General features: G+C 32.4%; 1 protein-coding gene across 3 annotated transcripts in view; it reads left to right on the plus strand.

The window, feature by feature from the left end:
• LOC114334471 (MPN domain-containing protein CG4751-like) overlaps nucleotides 1-25159 on the plus strand; it is a 42304-nt gene that overhangs the window by 1969 nt on the left and 15176 nt on the right. For all 3 annotated transcript variants that reach the window (XM_050658380.1, XM_050658381.1, XM_050658382.1), the window contains 6 exons: nucleotides 12802-12855; nucleotides 14366-14518; nucleotides 14778-15027; nucleotides 15132-15234; nucleotides 18053-18222; nucleotides 19142-19390. In XM_050658380.1, the coding sequence (XP_050514337.1) occupies nucleotides 12802-12855; nucleotides 14366-14518; nucleotides 14778-15027; nucleotides 15132-15234; nucleotides 18053-18222; nucleotides 19142-19390 (979 nt within the window). The remainder of the gene's footprint in view (nucleotides 1-12801; nucleotides 12856-14365; nucleotides 14519-14777; nucleotides 15028-15131; nucleotides 15235-18052; nucleotides 18223-19141; nucleotides 19391-25159) is intronic.

Consider the following 25159-nt stretch of genomic DNA (forward strand, 5'->3'; position numbering starts at 1 on the left):
ATTAATGTTACTGAATATGTTTAAATTAGTCTAGGCTGTATCGTCGTCCCCGTTAGTGAAATTGCTCCGATTCGAATTTTTTGCACAAACTTACTCAAAAAGAGGTCCTTATAACAAATCTACTGGGTGCCAGGCAGTACCTTGATCGATAAATTGTTTAAACAATTTTTTTTAGACAAATTCACAAAAATAATTTTTTCACTTCGAACAATTTTTTTAGATCATTTGAGTTATTCTGAGCAAAAAAAGGTATTTTGTGATTTTTCTCTAAAATTGATTGTTGTCGAGTTATAAGCGATTTAAAATTTGAAAAATGCAAAAATAGCCATTTTCAAGGCTTAATAACTCAGTTAAAATCCATTATTATGAAAGTCAGAAAGTGACCAAATCAAAGTTTATAGCCCCCTGTACAAGATCCAGCAGAAATTTTTGTCACTATTTTATTACTAAGCTTTATCTTTAATTATTAACAATGAGCGCTAAGTACGTATTAGGCGGCCGTCAATGGTAAGTGCTAAAGAGATGCACCATTTGGGCCGTCCAATGGTGAATCTCACTCGCACTCACATTGACGGCCGCCTCAATACGCGCTTAGCGCTCATTGTTGATAATTAGAAATAATATCTTATTAATGAAATAATGACAAAAATTTCTTCAGGATCTTATAGAGGTAGCTTTAATCTTTGATTTTTTTTAGTTTCTGACTTTCATAATATACAGTGAGTACGTAAAGGTTGGAATAAATTCATTTTCTCGAGAATGGACGATTTTAGAAAGAAATCCCGAAACAGGTCAATTTTTATTTTTTAATTACGACTTTTTGGCATATATACAATAGTAGTGACGTCACCCATCTGGGCGTGATGACGTCATCGATGATTTTTTTAAATGGGAATAGGGGTCTTGTGATAGCTCATTTGAAAGGTAATTCAATTCTCTATTCAATAATATAACTAATAACATAATTTTTTGTACAGGGTGCCCAAATTTTTTTATTTTTTTGATTAAATTTACTGACATAAAAAGAAGAATGCAAGTAATTTATCTAATTCAAAATACATTTAATTGCTCTCATAAAACAGAATAAAATGTTTATTTGAAAAATAATCATTGCTTTTAGCTTAAATTAAATGTTCAAACTGTCAAGAGGAAGGTGGGTGGCTGCTTTAATACTGAATTTAAGCAAAAAACAATATTTTTATTTGTCAAATACACATTATTTCCTGTTTTCTGATAGGAGTAAAATGTATTATGAGTTAAATAAATTACACACATTCTTCTTTTTGTCAAAAAATTTAATTCAAAAAAATATTTTTTCGACACCCTGTATAAATAATAATGTTAATGTTTATATTACTGAATAGAAAATTGAATTACCTTTCAAATGAGCTATCACATGACCCCTATTCTCATTTAAAAAAGCGTAGATGACGTCATCATTCTAGAAATTAAATGTTACTGGAAATAATTATGTTCAAATTGTGATATTTATATTCTAGGCTGTATGGTCGCCTCCGATAGGTAAATTATTCCAGTTCGATTTTTTTGCACAAACTTACTCAAAAAGAGGTCCTTATAACGAATCCACAGGGTGTCAGATGGTACTGTGGTCGAAAAATTGTTTAAACAACTTTTTTAAACAAACTCACAAAAAAAAATTCATTTAGGACAATTTTCTTTACATCATTTGGGTCATTCGGAGCAAGGTCAAAAGAGGTCTTTTGTAATTTTTCTGTAAAATTTATTGTTCATACTTGTTTATTGTTATATTTATTTCAAAATACGAAAATGACCATTTTCAAGGCTTAATAACTCAGTTAAAAATTATATTAGTCACCGAAAGTGACGAGAAAGTCACCGAAAGTCACGAGAAAGACCGAAAGTCACCAAATAAAATTTTAACGACCCCCCTACAAGATACTGAAGAAATTTTTGTTATTATTTTATTACTAAACTAAGGGGTTATTTTTAATTATTAACAATGAGCGCTAGGAGCATATTGACGCAGCTACCAATGTGAGTGCGAGTGAGATGCACCATTGCACCATTTTGACATTTAAAAATTCAAACTTCTGTCAAACCACAAAAACACTTTTTTTGTAATTTATTGCTCACATGTCATCACCATGACAAGGCGAAAGTTCTTCTTCTTGTGGTGCTCTCTCCTTTAGTGGAGGTTAGCGACTACACTGCAGCACAATGCGGCTCTAAACAAAGATGTTGAATCAAGGCCGGTCCAGTCTCTGACATTTCTAAGCCATGAAATCTGGCGCCTACCGGGACCCCGTTTTCCTTCAATTTTACCCTGGATGATCAGTTGCGTGAGGCGGTACTTTTCGTTTCTCATTATGTGTCCCAGGTAGCTAACTTTTCTGACTTTAATGATTTTTAGCAGTTCCCTACCTGTACCTATTCTCCTCAGAACATATTCGTTGGTGGTGTGGGTTGTCCAAGGTATTTTCAAATCACTTCTATAAAGCCGGAGTTCAAAGGCGTCCAACTTGTTCATCAGTATTGTGTTGTGTCCAGGCCTCCGTTCCATACAAAAGTATTGACCACACATAGTAATGCAGAAAACGACATCTAAGGTTGATATTAATGCTACTGTTACAAAATAAGCTTTTCATTTTGATAAACCCCTGTCGGGCTACCTATATTTTCGCTCTTGACTTCTTGTTTATAATCAAGTTGATTGTTGAACCAGCAAACAAGATATTTGTACTGGCTTACGTATTCAAGCTGTTGGTGTTTCACATATTTATTGGAAGAGGTAAATTTTTGTTCCTTGATATTTTTATAACTTTGGTTTTCGCAGTATTGATCTTCATCCCCATTTTTTCACAACTCTCAGTATCCCTATCCAACAGTATCTGCAGACTATGGTCCGAATCAGTCATTAATACTGTGTCATCTGCATAGCGAATGTTATTTACTCTCTGACCGTTGATCCTGATTCTTTCTGAAGAGTGCGATAAAGAGTTCTCAAATATTACCTAAGAGTAGACGTTAAAAGTATGGGTGATAGCACACAACCCTGTCTAACACCTCGTTGTATTTCAATTGGCCTTGACGTATTACCATTGGTCTTTACGATTGCTGCCTGATTCCAATAAATAGCCTCTATAATTTTAGAATCTCTTTTGTCGACTCCGATGTTGTTCCACCTTTCTATCAAGGTCGTGTGCGTCACCCTACCGAACGCTTTTTCAAAATCTATGAAACAGATAAAAAGGTTCTGCTTGCTTATCTTTGTGCCAGAGTTTGAAGACAGAATATTGCTTCTCGTGTCCCCATACCTTTCCTGAAGCCAAATTGTTCTTGACCGGTGACCTCATCACATTTTTTATAATACAGTAGAATCTCGGTTATCCGCCATAAACAGGCCGACGGAAGGGCGAATAAGCAAAAATGGCGGATAATAGGGAGCGTTAAATGAAACACAAGTTGAGCCCTTGATGATTTCCAGTCTCCGATAGGAGTGGCACAAGAAGAAGAAGAAGAAGAGAATCAGTTTAATTTTGACTGACATTGGACATTGTAGATAGAATGATCACCGAACAACCTGAAGGTGCACTTCAATAAATTTCATTGTTTAGCTGTCAGACAGATTCTGTGACCTTGCGCCATTTTATCGGTCCAAGTGGTCAGATCCGGCTTTGCTTAAATAGATGTTGCAGCACCGGTGTTGATTTTTCAAATAAGTGTATCAAATAAAATTTATTTACTTTAAACTTATTTAACGTATAATTTTAATTAAAAAATATATCGTGACCTAATAGCGATCTAATAAGAGCTTCTCTGTATTCTATGTATTTTATCTCTATTTCTGTAATTTTTTTGTACAAAAAATAGGAGTTCCAAGCTCTACAATAACAAAGTATGTATAAGTACGTTTTCAACAATATTTTATACACAGGGTGTCCAAAAACTCTACCGACAAACGAAGACAGGAGATTCCTCAGATAAATTTAAGACATTTTAACCTAATTCTTCTAGTCCGAAAATGCTTGCTAAGAGGGCTAGAGCTCTTTAAATATGGCGTCTTGTAATTAGTTTTTCTTAAATAACGCCAGAACGCTCTCATTTAGAAACATGAGAATTGGTACGCATATTTATCTTTCAAAGATAAATCGATTACATTTATTGTGAACTTTTAGTACCGGTCATAGGCGTCCATTTTGGGTAGGGCAACGGTTATTTTATCGGATAACTTTTATGTCTTTAACTTTTAAGCATTTTTGACACTGGATTATTAAATTATGAGGTATCCTTGTACTAAAAGGTACTCTTCCTTTAAGTCGGTAGAACACAAGGTTTTCTAAAAAATCGATTTCAAAATTTTTCGTTTCTTGAATTTCCAAAAAAAAATTCAAAAAAAAAAGTTACAAAAACGAAAATTGGTACGTTTATTTATATTCCAGAGATGAATCGATTTCATTAATTGCGAATTTGTAGTACCGGTCATATGCGTCCGTTTTGGGTAGGTCAAGAGTTATTTTATCGCATAACTTTTTTGCCTTTAATTTTTAAGAATTTGTGACTTTAGATTATTAAATTATGAGCTATTCTAGTACTAAAAGTTGCTCTTGGTATAAGTTAGTAAAATACACTGTTTTTTTTTGAAAACTTTTTTGCAGTTTTTTTTTCAAATTTAAAAGACGAAAAATTTTCAAATCGATTTTTCTAGAAAACGGCGTGTCCTACGGACTTAAATCAAGAGCACCTTTTAGTACTAGAATATCTCACAGTATAATAATCCAATATCAAAAATTCTTAAAAGTTAAAGATAAAAAAGTTATGCGATAAAATAACCGTTGCCCTACCCATAACGGACGCCTATGACCGATACTAGAAATTCACGATGAATGAAATCGATGCATCTTTGGAAGATAAATGTGTGTACCAATTTTTGTTTTTCTAAATAGAAGGGTTCTGGAGGTATCTAAGAAAAACTAATTACAAGACGCCATCTTCAAAGAGCTCTAGCTCCCTTAGGAAGCATTTTCGGACTAGATGAATTGGGTTTAAATGTCTTAAAATTATATGAGGAGTCTCCTGTCTTCGTTTGTCGGTAGAGTTTCTGGACACCCTGTATACATAATATAGGTAAAGTTTTGTTCTGAAGCTATTTCCTTGTGGCATTTTTATAATCAACTATTTTCAATGATTGAATACAAGAATTATTTTGTATTTTGACAATAACACCTGACTTGGGCGTCGAAACGTTAATAAAATCATTTTTTTGGTAAAATTGTGGCTTATTTCCCATTGAAAATAATTGATTAGGTAAAGTTTCATAGTTAACACCAAATTTTCAAGTACCTACCCATTTAAGTACATACACATTTATAAAAACATTGTGAATTTAAAAATGCTTACCTTGATTCGTCTTTTGGAAAACGGAAAAAAACTATAGCTGAAATTTGATACCGTGTTTTTACAGTTGATCGCTGCACAGATTAAATTCGAACTGCCTTTCTTTTTGTCCATATCCATAATTATTATTGCACAATGCACAAAATCACCGAACAGAACAACACAAAATCAAAGTAACCCCGAAACAAGCGTGATCTGACAACAACAATCACAAATTGATCGTGTCAGCAGCGGACCTGTGGACCGAAAAAATGGCCGCCAGCCGTGCGCAAACCAGATGCGCGAACTTTTCCCGCCGAGTCGACTGTGCCTTCGGGTTGTTCGGTGGAATGATTTAGGATGAACGAAAAAAACTAGCGATTTTCATCTGCCTTGCTGATTTATCTCGTTTTGTTGCTGCCAATACTCGCCATCTTGTAGCATCATAATATCGACAGCTCTTTCTTCTTGTTGCTCGGAATGCTCGGCTTATTTTATCTCATCTTAAAAAATTTTTACTCGTTCTTTAATATTTTCAAAGTTATACAAATTTGAAAAAAAAATTATTACTTAAATGGAGCGGCGGATAAAACGGAACGGCGGATAAATGAAGGGCGGATAACCGAGACTCTACTGTATATTCTATTCTGTATGATACGCAAGAAAAGCTTTAGAATGATATTTAATAGACTTATAAGGCGGAAGTCCTGGCATAATTTGGCATTCTTCTTTTTAGGTAGTGGTATGAAGACTGATTCAAACCATATTTTAGGGATAGTCCCTGTATTGTAAACATTATTAAATAGTCCAAGAAGAAGGTCTAAGTTTTCTCGTTGATTAACTTCAACAGCTCAGCTGGTTTTTCATCTTTTCCTACAGATTTGTTGTTTTTTAGTTGACGTAGAGCATATTCCAGTTCGAACTTCAGTATTGGAAGAGCTTCGTCGTTAGTCTTCCCACATGTTTATTTGTTCTTCTGGGCTTGAAATCAGTTTGCCTTCTGCGTTGATTAGATTATTTAGTCCTTGTGAATATGTCGTGCTTGTGAATTCCTGAGTTTCTTATACAGATGGAAGTCATCATGTTTTTTTATATAAGTTTTCGATTTCTTCACATTGTTCTGTTATCCATTTTTATTTTGTGTTTAATGGTTCTATTTAATGCTTTGTACATTGCTTTGTGCTGTTTGAATTTTCTTCTTTTATCCATTAAATCCAATATTTCCTCTGTCATCCATCTTTGCTTCCGTGGTCGCTGTTTTGTGAGCATTTCAGTTGCCGTTGCAAGGGCGAGTCTGATTTCCTCCCGAAGGCGAAAGTTAAGGATGTTTAATTATATGAAAGTGTGCTAAAAAACAGAGCGAAAAATTAAAAGCCATTTAAAATACATTGTTACTTCAGACACACTTTAAGCCCTTCATGTACTGCTATCTATATTTACAATTTTCACACAATAAAACCTTTACTTACATAATATGAGATAAAGTAGATAAAAATTATTTTTTTTGAATTTAACAAAAATTGGTTAAACAATTTTTCGACCGCGGTACCGCGTGACACCCTGTGTATTTGTTATAAGGATGTATTTCTTTGAGTAAGTTTGTGCAAAAAATCGAATCAGAATAATTAACCTAACGGGGACGACCTTACAGACTCTACTAATAAGTAGTTAAAACGGTCAAGACAAAGAAACGCACACTCATCAAAAATGCACTTGAGATTCTCGTATAATCAACATTTACTGAATCGATCCAGGAAGAGTCAACTCCAACTAGTACAAGTTGATTTAAATTTTTAAAATCAACTTTTACTGCTCGTTTCAGTTGGAGTTGACTCCAACTAGTTGGAGTCGACTCTAACTGAGAATCAACTTGAACTGTAACATATATAATCATTAACCGCTTCTATTGTGGTGTCGTTTAGTATTACGTTTCTATTATCTTGTGTGTTTGTCATTGTTTTTGTTTTGGCAAAATTCATTTTTAGACCTATTTGTTCAGATTCATTTGCTAGTTTGGTTAGCATGGTTTGTAGTTATTCAAAGCTTGATGCTATTATTACTACATCGTCTGCATATCTTAGGTGGTTTAATTTATTTCCATTTATGTTTATTCCCATGTTTGTCCATTCCATTGTTTTGTTTACCATATACTTTACCATAACTTTTGACATATTCTTTACCATATCCCAACATTGAAAACTCCTTCTTCCTCAGCCTGTTTGCATCTCCATTATTCTCTGTTTTGTGCTATTTGCTGCCAGTTTCTCCCCATTTTTTGCTTTGATGTCGTCTAGCCATTGCTTTTGTGGCTTTGCTCTACTACGACTGTGCTCTCATGGTCTCCAATGTACATACAATGTTTCTCGTCCACCTTTCGATGTTTTGTTGTGCCACGTGTCCTACCCTACCCAGTTCCATTTCATTTGTGCAATTCTTTCAATTACATCTTCCAGCTTTGCTTCTCATGGACTCATTTCACATATATTCCCTTAGAGATACTCCTAACATAGCTTGTTCGATCATTGAACATTGAAAACATACCTGTTAATAATTGAACACAATGACTAAATTATTTTATCAGTGATTACAATTTACTCTAGGAACCAGGGCTGTTTCATGGCCGATCAAACTCCATGGCGTTTCACAGTGTTTTTTTTTATGTATTTTGAAATGAAGCTTGGTAAACCTTGATCCAATAATAAAAACCAGAGATAGTCCAAAAACATTGTATATTATTGCATTTAGGACATTTTCACTTATAACTCAGCTGCACTTTAAGTAAAAAAAAGTTTATAATAACTCAAATTAACCCTCGTAAGCCAGTGTGGGGTGCAGTTACACCCCAGGCCTCCTTTTTCTCATCTATCTTTTTTAATAATTTTTTAATTGTTCATTTTTTTATTCGCACTAAATTCAATTCTTAACGAATTCCACCCATTACAGCATTTAATGCTGATTGCGTGTATGTGCTTTTTTGAAAAAGTGACTGTAGAGTGTAAATGTATCCCACACCGTTGTTAACGTTTGCCATAATATTTTAAAACTTATAATTTCTAAGTGTATTTTTGAGAGAATTATGTTACAATCTTACGTTTTTTTGTTTGGAATAGAAGGGCCAGCTTGGTAATACAATCCACAAGATTTTACTAGAGTCAGTCCAGCTTCTTGCATAGGAGGATTTATCACACTCGGATGCTATTTAAATGCATTCATTTTTTTCAAATCCTGGGAAAACTAATAAATATTTTTGAAAAATTTAAAATGCAGAATGAAAAATTTCCTTATTACTGAGGGCCGGAAGTCCCTGAAAACTTCGATAATGTTTTCATAAGTTATAGGGGTAAAAAAAGAAAAAAAATTAGTGTGATTTTTAATTTCAAATAATATTTTATTCAAAAGAAACTTTTTGTTTATTCTAAGGGACTTTCGGCCCTCAGTAATAATGTAATCTTTCATTCTGCATTTAAATTTTTGAAAAATATATTTATTAGTTTTCTCAGGATTTCGAAAAAAAAATGAATGCATTTAAATCGTATTGGACCAAGATTTTGCACCTATCCCCGTAAGTGTATCCATTCACTTCTGTTCATTTTCTTTTGCATCCATTCGTGACCAGCCGTTTGCTTGATGTCATCATTGGATTTGCGATCTCTGAGCTTAATCTTGAGCATTCTCTGTTCAATATCTTTCTGTGTCGCTTGAAAGTTTGTGCACTATGTTGTTGTTAAAAGTCCATGTTTCAGTTCCATATGTCAGAACTGGCAATGTATACCTACTGATTAAATTTTTTTTAACACATTGCTTGCTACTTTGCTCATTTTTGATATACACGTATGACTACTTTCATGGCAGTGGATGTCAATGGCCCCTGAGAGTAGTATCCCAATTAAAGCGTGGTACACAATGTGTTACACGGACAGGAACATCTTCTATTTAAATTTATTTTTAAATGTACATAATCCAATATTATTTTGCGGGATATTAGTTATTAGAAGTGTACTTGGTTTGCATTTTCATATGCTGTCGCAAATTTTATAATTATTAAACAAATTGGGAGTTAGGACATTTTTATGATTTTTTAAATGTTACATTCATTTTGTTTATGTAAAAATATTGAGCAAGATTCTTAAAGAACCTAAATTTAGAGTAGAAGTGATTTAAAACATTGTTACCTTGTTGACAACCTTACAATCACATATTTTTTGTTCTTCCTTAGAATGTATCTAAAAACTATATTAATTTAATGCAAATTAAACATATGATTGTACTAGTTATCATATTATGTTTAGTTGATGGTCTAAATTTTCACTATACTTAAAAATAGAACAATATTATTTCTTACTGGTATTGAGCAAAAAAAACATCATGTTATTTAAAATGTAGTTGTGACAATTGCTGCTGATACTACTATAACTATTTCTGATACTACTATCATAGTGATACTACTATAACTACACTTCTCCAAGAAATTAACGCACCACCTTAAAAATTGGTCATTTTAATGTCTCGAATTTCCTAAACCAGTTGTTCAATTTAAGTGATTTTTTAACATGTTATAGCCTTATAATAGCAATAATCGCTGTAATAATATTGTTGCTAGACAGGTAAATTGTCATTGTATACCAGGTGTACCAATCAAACTGTGATTTTTTCTCAAAGTTCACGTCACCCTGTGGAATATTTTAAGATTTATAAAATACTGATTATATATACACAACTATAGTCTCATGTTTTCTTAACATTTTGTTTTTTGATTCATTCGCTTATGTTGGTTAATAAAAAAGTTTATTTACTTTTAACTTCTTTTGGTACTTTAACAACTAGCCTTGTTTTTCATCAATACAGGGTGTTTTTAAATAAGTATGGCAAACTTTAAGGCGTAATTCTGAATGAAAGAATAATGACAGTTTGCTTTATAAACGTATGTCCGCAAATGCTTCGTTTCCGAGATAGGGGGTGTTGAAATTTTTCTTACAAACCAACGATTTATTTATTGCTCTAAAACCAGTTGAGATATGCAAATGAAATTTGGCAGGTTTTAAGAGGTAGTTATTGTGCATTTTTTGATATAAAATTAAGAATTTTATGTTCAGCATTGGAGCACATAAGGGTCATATTACATGTATGCATGCCAAGGGTGAATATTAAATTCCTATATTAAAGATGGCCGCGCTAGCCTCGCCCCTAGCGGCTACAAATCAAAACGTAACAAAACTTCTGAATAGCCCTCGTATAGGTCTGGATCCGATGAAAAAAAAGTTGATTAATAGCAAGCTGAAAATTTGTTAATAGCTTAAGGGTGTCTAGTCGGACAAACTTTGATATATGGGAACACTGGAGAACAAAAGACTGGGAACAAAGTTTTAATTGTGGAACAGGTTAAAAATTTGGAACGGTCAGACCACGAAAACGGCACATGTATTTTGTCTGACAGAACAGACTTAAACTCTCCGAACAGAGATTAAACTCTCATGCAAAAATCAGGCTGTTATTTATCACCAAATGGGCGTTTTAATGAGTGGAACATGTAGAATATGTCAAATGGCAGGAATTATGACAGGTGATAAATAGCAGTCTGATTTTTGCATGAGAGTTTAATCTCTTTTCGGAGAGTTTAAGTCTGTTCTGTCGGACAAAATAAATGTGCCGTTTTCGTGGTCTGACCGTTCCAAATTTTTAACCTGTTCCACAATTAAAACTGCCTCTGTTACAGTGCTCCCATGTATCAAAGTTTATCCGACTAGACACCCTTAAGCTATTAACAAATTTTCAGCTTGCTGTTAATCAACTTTTTTTTCATAAGCGGGATCCAGACCTAGTATATTCAAAGCTGCTATTAAAAGTGTTGTTAAGTATTTACAAAATCACATTAGTTTTGTAGCATGTAAACCAAAATAGTACATACACAATTTTAGATTTTATTGCACTCACAGATATTCAAAGCACATAGTAAATTGTTGTAGCTCAGCTAAAATTATATAAATGCAGAATTTAAATTACAAAATAGAAAATTCCTTATACAGGGTGTCTAAATTAAGTCGGTACCATACGGGAAACTTTTATTTTTATGAAAAAAAAGTTCTGTATGTTCTAAAACCTAAAATACCATTATCAAATTAATTATAAATGTTTTCAGTCATATACGCGGTTTGTCAAAAAATATAAATTTTGGATATTGTTAACTCTTACATAATGTTTTTTTATTGATTTATTTTACGAGCAAGCCGAATTCTTTAGAAATAAAGAAATCACATTTTTCAATAGATTATAAAATATTAGTAAGTATTTTTAACGGGAAATAGCCACAATTTTACAAAAAAAAAAAAAAAAATGAATTTATTAACGTTTCGACGCCCAAGTCGGGTGTCGTTGTCAAAATACAAAATAATACTAAATAAACAAAAATGTTGTTGCTTAGTAAAAATTTCTTCTAATAATTTATTTATTCTGACTCATTTATATCGGCAATTCAGGCATGTATTATACATTTTAAAGTAGAAGACTTTAAAATGATATTGCCAATATTGATGAGTTGCGTTCCTGGAACGACTTTACTAAAAGATAGTTCATTTGATTACATTAGTAAAGTCGTCCCAGGAACGCAACTCATCAATATTGGCAATATCATTTTAAAGTCTTCTACTTTAAAATGTATAATACATGCCTGAATTGCCGGTATAAATAAGTCAGAATAAATAAATTATTATTTAGTATTATTTTGTATTTTGACAACGACACCCGACTTGGTCGTCGAAACGTTAATAAATTCATTTATTATTGTGGCTTATTTCCCATTAAAAATACTTCATTATAAAAATGCCACAAGGAAATAGCTTCAGAACAACATTATAAAATATTACATAAATACATACTATACAGATGAAAACAATAACATAAAAATAAATTAACAAATTACAGATGTTTCACTCAAATATTAAATTCTTGTAAATTGCTTTTAAAACGACTGATGGAGTTGTCAAACAGTTGTAAATCGTAAAGGGAGTTAGCTAGATTCAAGACTCTGGGTATGAATGAAAAAAGTGAATAATTAAATCTATGAAAGGGTACATAAAATGTTCGCAGTTGGTAATATCATTAATAAATACATAGATTAAAGATGTTCATATTTTTAACAAACTGCATACGTGACTAAAAAAATTAGTATCTGATTATCATATTTTTAGATCATTAAAAAATTTTTATAAAAAATAACTTTTTTCATTAAACTAAAAATAAAAATATTTTTCATATGATGCCGACTTAATTGGACACCCTGTATAAGACCCATTTGTTGCACTTATATAATTTTTTGCTAGAAAATTAGTATACTATGTATATGGTTACATGGATACAAGTTACATGAATAGAAGTTAAAAATTAATATGATAACTGGTACATTTGATTTATTGTTCAGTAGATTTTTTCCTAATTTTAAAATTTTTTCAGAAATCGGGAATGAGAGTGAATGGTCGCATTGCATCACCAGAAAAGAGTGAGAAGGTAATATTTTTTTATAGTTACATAATTATATTACATGATCTTCTTAAAGTTTCCTCTCCTATCGGAGGTTGGATGTCATAATGGCTATGGTCACTTTGTTGGCTGCTGCTTTGAACGGTTGTAATGAACTACAGTTAAACCAGTCTCTATGGTTCCGCAGCCAGAAGATGCGTCTTCTTCCTATGCTTCTTCTTCCTTGGATCCTTCCTTGCATAATAATTCTCAGCAACTCATATTTTTCTCCTTTGGTAATCTGACCCAAATATTCCAGTTTTCTAGTTTTTATACTCTTCATAATTTCTACCTCCTTATTTAAATGTCGTAGCACTTCAACATTGGTAATCCTTTGAACCCACTGAATTTTCAATATTCTTCTGTAACACCACATTTCGAACGCTTCTATTCTTCTTATGTGTTGTCTCTTCAATGTCCAAGCTTCTATTCTCAAGCTGGCTATTAGAGCCCTCAATCTGAGAGGCAACTGAAGGTCTTTGTTTTTAAGCAGTGTCTTAATTTTTATAAATGGTTGCCTTGCAGTTTCAATTCGGACTTTAATTTCTTTGCTTTGGTCATTTTTGTCATCAACACAGGTTCCCAGATATTTGTATGCTTTACTTTTTCTATTTGGGTTTGCTCTATCTACCTTTCATTTCCATGTTCTGTTTTTGAGACAATCATAAATTTAGTTTTTTTCTTGTTTATTTTTAGTCCGTATCGAATGCAGTAATCGTTAATTCTATTTAGCAATTCTTGTAGCGATTCCAGGGTGTCTGCAATTATAACGGTGTCATCAGCGATTCTTATGTTATTTACTATACTTCCGTTTATAGAGATCCCATCACTTAGCTCCGCTATCGCTTCCTGAAATATGGCTTCACTGTACAAGTTAAACAGTAGCGGCGACAGAGCACAACCTTGTCTTACTCCTCTCTTTATATCAATATTCTCGGATTCTTGTTCTTCTATCTTTATATTGGACTTTTGATTCCAATACAGATTGATGATAATCTGTACTGTAAGTACATGATAGCAAGCTGAAAATTTGTTCATAGCTTAACAGAGTGGAGTCGGACCAACTTTGATGTATGGCAACACTGGAACAGGGGAAGTTTTAATTGTGGAACATGATAAACGTGTCATTCTGACAAGTTTATGATAGTGAAAACTAGCAGGTTGTTTATTTCATAGCCAACGTTATATCTAGCAAATTTTAATATCTAGCCAGTGATTATAAACGTGATCAAGCATATGGTTTGGGTAAATTCCATCCTTTTCTGCCCGAATACTTTCTCACTCTGCGCACTCCGAGCTCCGCCTTTTCACGAGATCCCTGTTGGACAGTAAAGTCGTTCTCAAGTTATGGCATGACCAAGGGAACTCCTGATATATTTTTCTATATACAATATTTTTATATGGGACTACTTTATTCATTTTCATTTTCCAAGAATTTATAAGCTTAACAGTACGAGTGATATTTGCTTGCCAATAATATTTGTCATTACTTTTCTAGGAAGTAACTGAATCCTCTAAAATTCAGCCGATTAAACCACCGGCCCCGCCGGTTTTTGGAAGAGAATCCAACAATAGGACAGTGACCCTGCAGAATTTACTATCTGCGGGTATTTTGCAGCCCGGTCCTGGGGCTATGACAATAGAATATTTGGTAAGTGTACACTTTTTTTTCTTTTCCTAATAGTAATTTTACTTTCTGGTAAAATTGCTGAGTGCACATCTTACGAAGGGAGGGGTATGGTTTGAAATTTTCAAAAATTTTTATTTTAAATTAAATGCATAACTTCAAAAATACTCATAAGTGAATTGTAATCACCGAAAAAAATAAATAAATACATAAATAAAAACGAAATATTACGTTTACATTTTGGAAAATTATGTTTACTATTTTAATCTACATTTTTCTTCAGGGACAAAAATTTGTTGGAGATCTTCTCGAAGACGGAAAAATCCGCAGTCAAGAAACAGACACCATTTTTGCTTCGCCCAGTGCTTGGGCAATAGCTTGTAAACGATTTATTAATCCCGACAAAAAATCCGGTTGTGGATGGGCGTCTGTAAAGTACAGAGGGAAAAAATTGGATGCGTTTAAGAACGTTTGGTATAAGAAGAAAAAAGAAGAGGACGAAAAGCAAGAGAAGTTGATGAAAGAAAGAGAAGGCAAGTTGATACTCTTTTTATATTAAGTTATATAAGAAAAATTATATTTTTATTATTTATTTCTATGTGCTTGTTTGTTACTAATAAAATGATGTGTGCTACAGCTGCTAATATGGAACAGTTGCTACAAAGGAGTATGATGAATTCCATGATGTATCAGAGAATGGTGGTTAAACACAATACCATTACGAATAGGACAATTACCCAGTAAGTATAATATTTCGACTTATGTATATATAGGGTGATTCATTAATAATGCCCAATCTTTGAGTTTTGATTCCAGACCTCAATATGATGATTCTGCCCAACATGTCTTAGACAAATATTGCTAGTTTCAGGAATAACGGGTGTTTAATCCGCTTTCGCAATGATCTCCTAATATCAAATAACCCTTATCTATTAGTTTTAATCACATTAGCGATTGCTTCTATTTTCTGTCGCAATTCTAAAAGAAAATTAATTATTTTTTTGGAAATTAATTTTTGGAAGGATTGAAATCAGGACTTCTTGGTGGCCAAGCAAACTCACTTCCACGACTAATCCATTGATGCGAAAACTGTTGGTTTAAGTATGTATTGACGAATTTCTAAAGAATAACGTAGTGGTGCCCTTTCGTCCAAAAACCAAATGTTTGTCTTAAGGAGAGAAGTATAATATTACTAGAGGCGCTCTAGTAATTCGTGTAAATGTCCTTGAAGAAAATCTAAATATAGAGGTCCATTTAAATTGGTTGGCGATTCAAAAGGACCTATTAAGTAGTCACTATGATACCACATTAAATGTTAACCATTAAGTCCTGAAATTGTTTCTTAGCATGGGGATTTTTAGAATCACACAATTTTTTTTTCAATTAAATATTCCTCGTCTGGCAAGTGTTGCCTCATCAGTAAAACGATTTCAGTAGGTATCCAGAAAATCTGGACTAATATTTTGTTTATCTTGTAAAAATTGAGGAAATTGTAGACGCGCAGGTAAATCTTTAGGCAGTAAATTGTGAATACTAGCGTAATGATGTGGATGCAATGTTTCCCTCTTCAATATTCTAAAAACAGTTGATTGGCGTGTCGCAGTTGCCAAACTTAATCGGCGATGGCCGATATCTGGATTCTCTGCAACATAAATTAAAATTTCATCTTCTTCATCGACAGTAATTGTGTTTGTAGTTCCGTGTTGACTTTTAGGACATAAAAATCCCGTCTAACCTTCTTCTTTAAGTGCCATCTCCGCGACGTAGGTCTGCAATCATCATAGCTGGACTTTAGAGAGCTGCTTTGAAAAGTTCATTTGATGTACATCCGTAGCATTCTCTCAGGTTGCGCAGCCACGATATTCTGCGTCTCCCTATTCTTCTTTTTCAATTTAACAATTCGTTTAACAATTTTTTTTAACAAATTCAGAACATCACCCCGATTTTTGCCCCCGAAAATATGTTTTTAGCAGTTTTGGGATCATTTAAACAAAAAAGATCTTCTGTCAAACAAGTTGATGGACTTCGAGTTTTAAGCGATTTAAAATCTGAAAAATGCGAAAATAAGGATTTTCGAAGCTTGAAAACTCACGTGTAAATTATTATTTTTGAGGTCTTTAAGTACAAAAATTGAAGTTTGAACATTCAATTTCAAGATTCTGATGAGTAATCGGGGCTTATTTCAATTTAGACCGTTGTTTTTAATTGTTAATTATGCGCCTCCACTCGACCCTTAAGCCGCGGCGGCGGTGCGTCGCACTATATGGTGTGTACCGCACTATATGATTGCCGTATTTAATTAACACATTGGCAATAATTAACTGAATAAATAAATAAATTACTAAAAAAAAACTATGTAATATATCATAAAATTTTAATAAATTTTCGCATAAGTAAGTATATAATATAATTTCGCATAAGTACTTACGTATATGGTTCTTTTCATGAGCATTTTTCAGTGCGTCACAGTTTTTCGATTTCTCTCTAACGCATTAAATTGTATGTGACAGAAAAAAACGCACGTCGCTGATTACATTTCGTCGGTGACATTTATAATATTTAATCTAGTTGTCAATAGAATAATAATATAATATTAAATAATATTATATTATTCTATATAAAAAAAATTTAATCTGTACAATTTATAAGACTATACAAATCAAAGAAAATACCATTTTATAAATGCAATAAACAAAATTGATTTGTTTTTATACCAAATTGCAAATAAAATGTGACAACTGTCAGATTTAACTAAAATGTCATGTTAGAATAAATGCCATAAATGTGTATTTATCACGGACTAACCTTTTTTTTTTCTATCATTTGTGACGCACTGAAAAATGCTCATGAAAAGAACCATAATATGTTTGTGCCTTTCTGTCGTAGGTAGACATACCAAGTGCGACGCGCGACGATTAACAATTAAAAAACAACGGTCTATATTGAAATAAGCTCCGGTTACTCGTTAGAAATCTTGAAGTTGAATGTATAAGCTTCAATTTAGGCACTTGTTAACCTGAACACTAATAATTTACACATTAAGTTTTCAAGCCTCGAAAATGCGTATGCGTACCTTCGCTTATAAGTTATAACTCGAAAACTATCAACATTTGAGAAAAGTAACAAGACACCTTTTTAGTTTACAATTACCCAAAAAAACTAAAAATACATTTTTTGGAGCAAAAAGGCAATTTTGAATTTGTTTAAAAAAATTGTTTCCTGTGTAAAAAAATGTACAACCTGTCTGAAGATTGGAATGAGTTTAGTGCAACTGATTCTCATGAGGGAGTTGAGATATTCATCTGTTAGCTGGGATGTGTATAAATTTTTAACAAAGTTCATTATTGAAAAAGCTGCTTCGCACACATAAGTTGAGCGAAACATAGTACACAATTTCATGGCCAATCATTTTCAAAATTGCAAAAAACTATATTTTGAATTTAATCGCGGTCCGCACAAAACTAGCCTACGGTCCGGATGTGAACCGCGTTCCGCCAATTGGTGACCCCTGACCTAGGCGATTGTAAAAATAATTTAAATTTTTTTTTCTATTTTTAGCGATACGAATACAATGATCGAATGCGTGCCATTTTCAAGCTTAGGAAAACTACAGCCGTTTTTAATTACCATGACAACCAATTCTGCATTCCTTATGGATTTTCATTGCCACTTGACGAAATCTGAGGTGTCCGGATATCTTGCGGGACGTTGGGAACCCAACACACAAAGTAAGTACCTAATAAGATTAGCGAATGAATTTGACTTACAGCACCCCATCTCGCGATTCTATTGGTTAAAAGTTTTTATCGTAATGAAAATCTGTATCATAATGAAGCTCATTATAATACAGGTAGTGAAATCATAATAATTGATATATGAGAGTATATAGATTGTAAGAGAGTAGAAAATAGTGTAGGTGAGACTGATAAACTTTTTCATATGAAAGTAGAATTGCACCAAGGCTCTCTGTTTAGTCAAGCTCTTGAGCAAGCAGGTTTAAAACTTAGTAGGACAAAAGCAAAGTATCTGGAATGTTCATTTAAACATAGAGTTTTAAGTACCTAGGAATGAAGAGAAAACTTAATACATGTGTATAAATAGAACGACATGAAGAGACAGGATAGGACAAAATGTAACGGTCAACAGCTTCAATTTCGAAAGAGTACAACGTTTTAGATTTTCGAGAGATATCATCCAAGCAGATCTCCAAAAAATGAACATTCCATTTGACCCTAGGTTGATGGAAGACCGAACAAATTGGAAGAAAGTTGTACAGTCAGCCCACTCAGGGTTGTAACGCTACTTGATGATGATGATGACCATCCCCTGACACGTGTTTCTAGGTTTACCCGCTATCAAAGAGGCTTTGCAAGAAGACTGAACTGAATCCAAACGCACTGACTTGTTGGTAAATATATTTAAATATTATACCGGAATATGTTTTGAGCTACCTCTAACGAGGAAAGATGAAGTGAGCGTCGATAAAGATTCAAGTAAACTGTTTACCCAGGTATAAACATACCATGGAGATGCCAGGAAAATATTCCACCAACGCATCAGCAATTTACCCGTCCGAACTACTATCATTGTGTACTATGTACCTTATTTTAATATGTTTAGACGGTTATCTTATCTATATATTTGTAGATTTACACGTCAAACGTGCTTTTCCATGTCGCTGTTCAAAAAAGGATAGATCCAGTTCCCGATACATAGAAACCGAGATAAAGAAAACCATAGAAAGAGAAAAGCTCACTCTTATCGGATGGTACCATTCTCATCCAACAGCTGCAGCTGCCCCAACATTAAGGGATATTGATGCTCAATTAGAATATCAAATTAAGATGAAAGGAGTTAAGGACAGCAGCTATTCACCTTGTATAGGAGTTATAATATGTAAGTATTATCTTCTTCTTCTTAAGATTCCTTCTTCTATCGAAGGTTGGATATCAGCATGGCAATTCTTATTTTATTTACAGCAGCTCTAAATAGTTGCTTAGAGCTCAGACTAAACCATTCCCTTAAATTTCGTAACCAGGAGGTTCGTCTTCTTTCTACATCTCCTTTACCTTTTATTTTTCCGTCTATAATCAAATGCAGCAGACTATTAGCCCGATTAGGGAACACAAAATTTTACGAAAACCTCCAAAAAAATAAAGGAAGGATGAACGTTTGGAAATAGGTAGTTGAAATTGTCTTTTATTATATAAGAAACAGTTTACAATTCTACATCCCCTCTATTTTACAAAAATTGGGAAATACGGGGTGAAAAATTTTCTCGGGGGTGAAAAAATATACGTGTGAAAAAATACAGGGTGTAACAAAAATACAGGTCATAAATTAAATCACATATTCTGGAACCAAAAATAGTTCGAATGAACCTAACTTACCTTAGTACAAATATGCACAGAAAAAAAGTTATAGCCCTATGAAGTTACAAAATAAAAATCGATTTTTTCGAATATATCAAAAACTATTAGAGATTTTTTATCGAAAATGGATATGTGGCATTCTTATGACAGGAGCATCTTAAAGAAAAATTATAGTGCAATTTGTGCTCCCCATAAAAATTTTATGGGGGTTTTGTTCCCTTAAACCCCCCAAACTTTTCTGTACGTTCCAATTAAATTATTATTGTGATACCATTAGTTAAATTCAATATTTTTAAAACTTTTTTGGCTCTTAGTATTTTTTCGATAAGGCAGTTTTTATCGAGTTGCAGCTTCTTTTTTAATATGTTTACATAAAAATTTTATGGGGGTTTTGTTCCTTTAAACCCCCCAAATATTTGTGTACGTTCCAATTAAACTATTACTGCGATACCATTAGTTAAACAAAATGTTTTTAAAACTTTTTTGCCTCTTTGTATTTTTTCGAGAAAACACCTTTTATCGAGATATGGCTTCTTTTTTAATACGGTTCAAAATATACCTAAAAATGTAAATCATACATAAATTTTCATATTATTACCAAGTCTCCATAATCGTACTTAACCATACACAAATATGTGGTGGATTTGACAAATATTCAAAATATCTCGATAAAAACTGACTTTTCGAAAAAGTACTAAGAGCCAAAAAAGTTTTAGAAATATTGTGTTTAAGTAATGGTACTACAATAATAATTTAATTGGAACGTACACAAAAGTTTGGGGGGGTTTAAAGGAACTAAACCCCCATAAAATTTTTATAGGGTGTCCAAATTTCCCTATAATTTTTTCTTAAGATGCTACTGTCATAAGAATGTTATATGTCCATTTTCAATAAAAAAACTTTAATAGTTTTCGATATATTGAAAAAAATCGATTTTCATTTTGTAACTTCAAAGGGTTGTAACTTTTTTTATACTATTTTTTTTATACTGCACATTTGTACTAAGGTAAGTTAGGTTAAATCAAACTATTTTTGGTCCCAGAATATGTGGTTAAATTTATGACCTGTATTTTCGTTACACCCTGTATACGTTCAAAACAGGCCCGGAATTGGATAAAATGACTAATTCTAAGCAACTTTTGTTCTATAGAGTTTTTTCCACTAAGTCAATACTTATTGGTATAGAGTTATTTGCAAGTGAATATGTTCATTTTTAACACAAAAAACATGGTTTTGGACGGTTTTTCGGAGATAACTCAAAAAGTAAGTATTCTAGCGAAAAAATATTCTTAGTAAAAATATAGCTTATAAAAATTTGAAAAAAATGGTGTGCGCGTGAGGTCTGCAAACCCAGTAGAAGCAGAGTTGTAGCTAATGAAAAGTAGGTTCTCCTTCGTCAAATTCCAAATCGAATATTTCAATGTGAAATAACCAAAAAATAGAGCATTTTTCGGGAAAAATTCCTTACAACTTTTTAAAGTGTTTAAAAAAGGTTTATTTTTGTTTTTTTTTTAACTTCTAACAATAAAAATAAGTGAGTTACCCTCAAAATATTGTTGGTCTCTTTTATTTTTTGGTACAAAAATCGCGAAAATCACCCCCTAATTAGCTTACCAAATAAAATTAATCGTTACCGCTTCACAAGTTACTTTACTTATCTATTGTTTATTTTATCTATAAGTTTCATTGGTTCAAAGTGCTCACTTTAAAAAAAATTGGGTTTAAAATAAAACATTTTTTTTAATTTGAAAAAAAAAAATGGAATTCTTCCTGGAATTAACTTAAAAATTATTAGTATGTAATACCAAAAATCTTAAAGAGTAATAAAATGTACGTTTTGCTTTTCTGAATATTTTTGCTGTTTTGTTTTCTTGTTAGACAAAAATTGGTTATGCTGTGGCTGTTCAAAATTTGCCTAAACTCGTGATTAGTTACTCGTTCAAACCATTTTAACTACAGCTTTTTCAAAAATATGCACTTTGAACCCATGAAACTTACAGATTATACAAATAATACATAAGTAAAGTAACTTGTGAAGTGGTAATGATAAAATTTATTTGTAATGTTAATTAGGAAGTGATTTTCGCTATTTTTTTACCAAAAAATAAAAGAAACCAACAATATTTTGAGCGCACCTCACTTACTTTTAATGTTAAAAGTTTTTTTTTAAAAAACAAAAATAAACCTTTTTTTAAACACTTTAAAAAAGTTGAAATGAATTTTCCCCAAAAAGTGCTTCGTTTTTGGGTTGTTTCACAGTGAAATATTCGATTTGTAATTTGATGAAGAAGAACCTACTTTTCATTAGCTACAACTCTGCTTCTACTGGGTCTACATACCTCAAGCATACACCAGCCTATAGCATATAGCCTATAACATATAAGCTATATTTTTGCTAAGAATATTTTTTTCGCTGAAATACTTACTTTTTGAGTTATCTCCGAAAAACCGTCCAAAAACATGTTTTTTTCTGTTAAAAATGAACATATTCACTTGCAAATAACTCGAAAAGTATTGACTTAAGGAAAAAACTCTATAGAACAAAAGTTGCTTAGAATTAGTCATTTTATCCAATTCCTAATTTTTTACCCTCGAGAGGGGGGTTTTCCCCTCCATTTTTGTAAAATGGAGGGGATGTAGAATTGTAAACTTTTTCTTATATAATAATAGACAATTTCAACTACCTATTCCCAGATTTTCATCATTCCTTTATTTTTTTGGGGGTCAGATTGTTCTTTGGTCGGGCTATATAACGATGACCTCTTACTATATATGACCGAAATATTCAAGCTTCTGCCTCTTAATTGTCTGTATAATTTCTTCCCTCTTATTAACCCTATCAAGGACTTCAATATTGCTAATTTTGTCTATCCATGATATTTGTAGTATTCTTCGATAACACCAACGCTCAAAAGCTTCCAATTTCTTAGTCTCTAATTGCTTCAATTTCCGGGCCTCAGATCTGTAGAGCAAAGTTGTAAAAACGTAGCAGCGCAACAACCTTATCCTTAGATCCAATCTTAGGTCTCTACTACATAATAGATGTGTGGCGACACGCTTCAATTACTATTTTGCTAATTTTAATTTTTAATTTTCAATAACTTTTCTCTCAATACGTCCCATTTAAAATTCACACTTTTTCGGCTCATACTATCTATACGAAACCAGATGTTAATGGCCTGTTCAGTTTATGTATGGGAAACAAAAATTCAACATTTAATAAATTACCGTATCAGACCAGCTAGCCTCTTTATGTCAATAAATCACTTTTTAAATGCATTCGAACCGTCAACTTCTTAAAACCACATGTGTCAACATAAATACTTTTAGTCAGTCACAGCTTGCAGTCCGGTCGGTCACATACCCTCTTCTCTTCGATAAACAAAGCACGCCTTTTTACCGAAATAAATATATTATTGTTGACAGTTTGCGTTTTATTTAATATTATTTTATTTGTTTCCGTGGACAATAAGGTTATTACACGCATCCAACCACAACAACAGAACAGATGTTTCGTTTTCACAAATTTTGCCCTTGCTATTTCTATACGGCTTTTAATTTCTTGTGCTTGTTCTGCGTTTTGAATAACCAATGTTCCTAGATATTTGTATTTATCTACTCTTTCTGTCTGGATATGGTTAAAATGGAGTGTCTTGTTGTTTTTTGGATGTTTTGTAATTACCATGTATTTTGTTTTCCTTTAAGTTCATTTTAATACCATATACATACGGTATACTTTTCGTTCAGCTGTTCCAGTATATTTGTCAGACTTTGTAGAGTTGAAGTGAATATGACAATGACAGTGTCATCGGCATATCTTATATTGTTCATTTCACCGTTTATGATAATCCCATCCTTACACTCTCCTAATAGGGCAGTCAATGAGGGTGTTTGGCTCCGAATTGCATCCTACTACATCGATTTACTTGATATTTTCACAGTAAGTATGGAATAGCTCAAGAAACAAAGTCTACCCTATGCCGATGTGCGCTTTTATCTAGGGGGTGGTTCCCACCCCTTCTCGGGGGTGAAAAATGTTTTGGTTAAAATAGCCACGGAAGAGTCTAGAGAACTTAATTTTAAGGAAAAACTGTTCTATAATTATTTTTTCAAAACTCAATACTTTTTGAGTTATTCGTGGTTGAAAATTGGCAATTTTCATTGAAAAATGACACATTTTCGGACGGATTTTTGCGAATAGCTTAAGACCTATGCATCTAACAAAAAAACTATATAAAATACTTCTGTAAGTTATAAAAAAACAAAGAGATTCATTCCTACATAAATCTTCTAGTTAAAATACAAAGAGGGATATGGTAGGTAAGAAGAGTTTGTTTTTTTTGCTGTATGCTCAAATCGGTGTATTCAACTTGAAATAACAGAGAAACTATCGATTTTAGGTGTATAATGATACTAATAACTTTTGTAGTGCTTGAAAAGACCTTTAAAATGAGCAATACTAAATGTCGATTACATTCAAACTAAGCGAGATATTCTGCAAAAAAGTTGATGACTAATGTATTTTAAGAAGAAATGAGAAGTATGTTTAACCCCTCATCCATCAGAATTTAAATACATCGTTTTCCTTCTACAATACTTTTTATTATAGCCTTATTTCTATGTTCAAAAAGTTGGACTGGATTAAAATGAAAGGTTTTTGAAAAAAATAAGATCAAATTATAGAGCGCATTTTTAAATTTTCTTAAAAATCTTCCATTTCCTCCATGTAATTCGAAAAAGATAAGAGATACGAAAAAAGATACCACCCAAAAATGTAGGGCTTTTTCAGATAAAAATTTCCTTTTTATTTTTTATTACTGTATCTCTTATCATTTTCAAGTTACATGGAGAAAAAGGAAGATTTTTAAGAAAATTTAAAAATGCTATCTATAATTTGATCTTTTTTTTTTCAAAAACCATGCATTTTAAACCCGTCCAACTTTTTGAACATAGAAATAACACTATAATAAAAGGTATTATGGAAGGGAAACGATGCATTTACATTTTGGTGGAGGGGGGTTAAAATTACTTCTCATTTTTTCTTAAAATACATTAGTTATCAATTTTGTTTGCAGCATATCTCGCTTAGTTTTAATGTAATGGACCTTTAATATAGCTCATTTTAAAGGTCTTTTCAAGCACTACAAAAATTATTAGTAGCCTTATACACCTAAAATCGACCGTTTCTCTGTTATTTCAAGTTGAATACACCAATTTGAGAATGTACCAAAAAACAAACTAGTTTCACCTACCATATCTCTTTTTGTATTATAACTAGAAGATTTATGGAGGC

This window comes from Diabrotica virgifera, chromosome 8, assembly GCF_917563875.1.
Source record: "Diabrotica virgifera virgifera chromosome 8, PGI_DIABVI_V3a".
NCBI lineage: Eukaryota > Metazoa > Arthropoda > Insecta > Coleoptera > Chrysomelidae > Diabrotica > Diabrotica virgifera.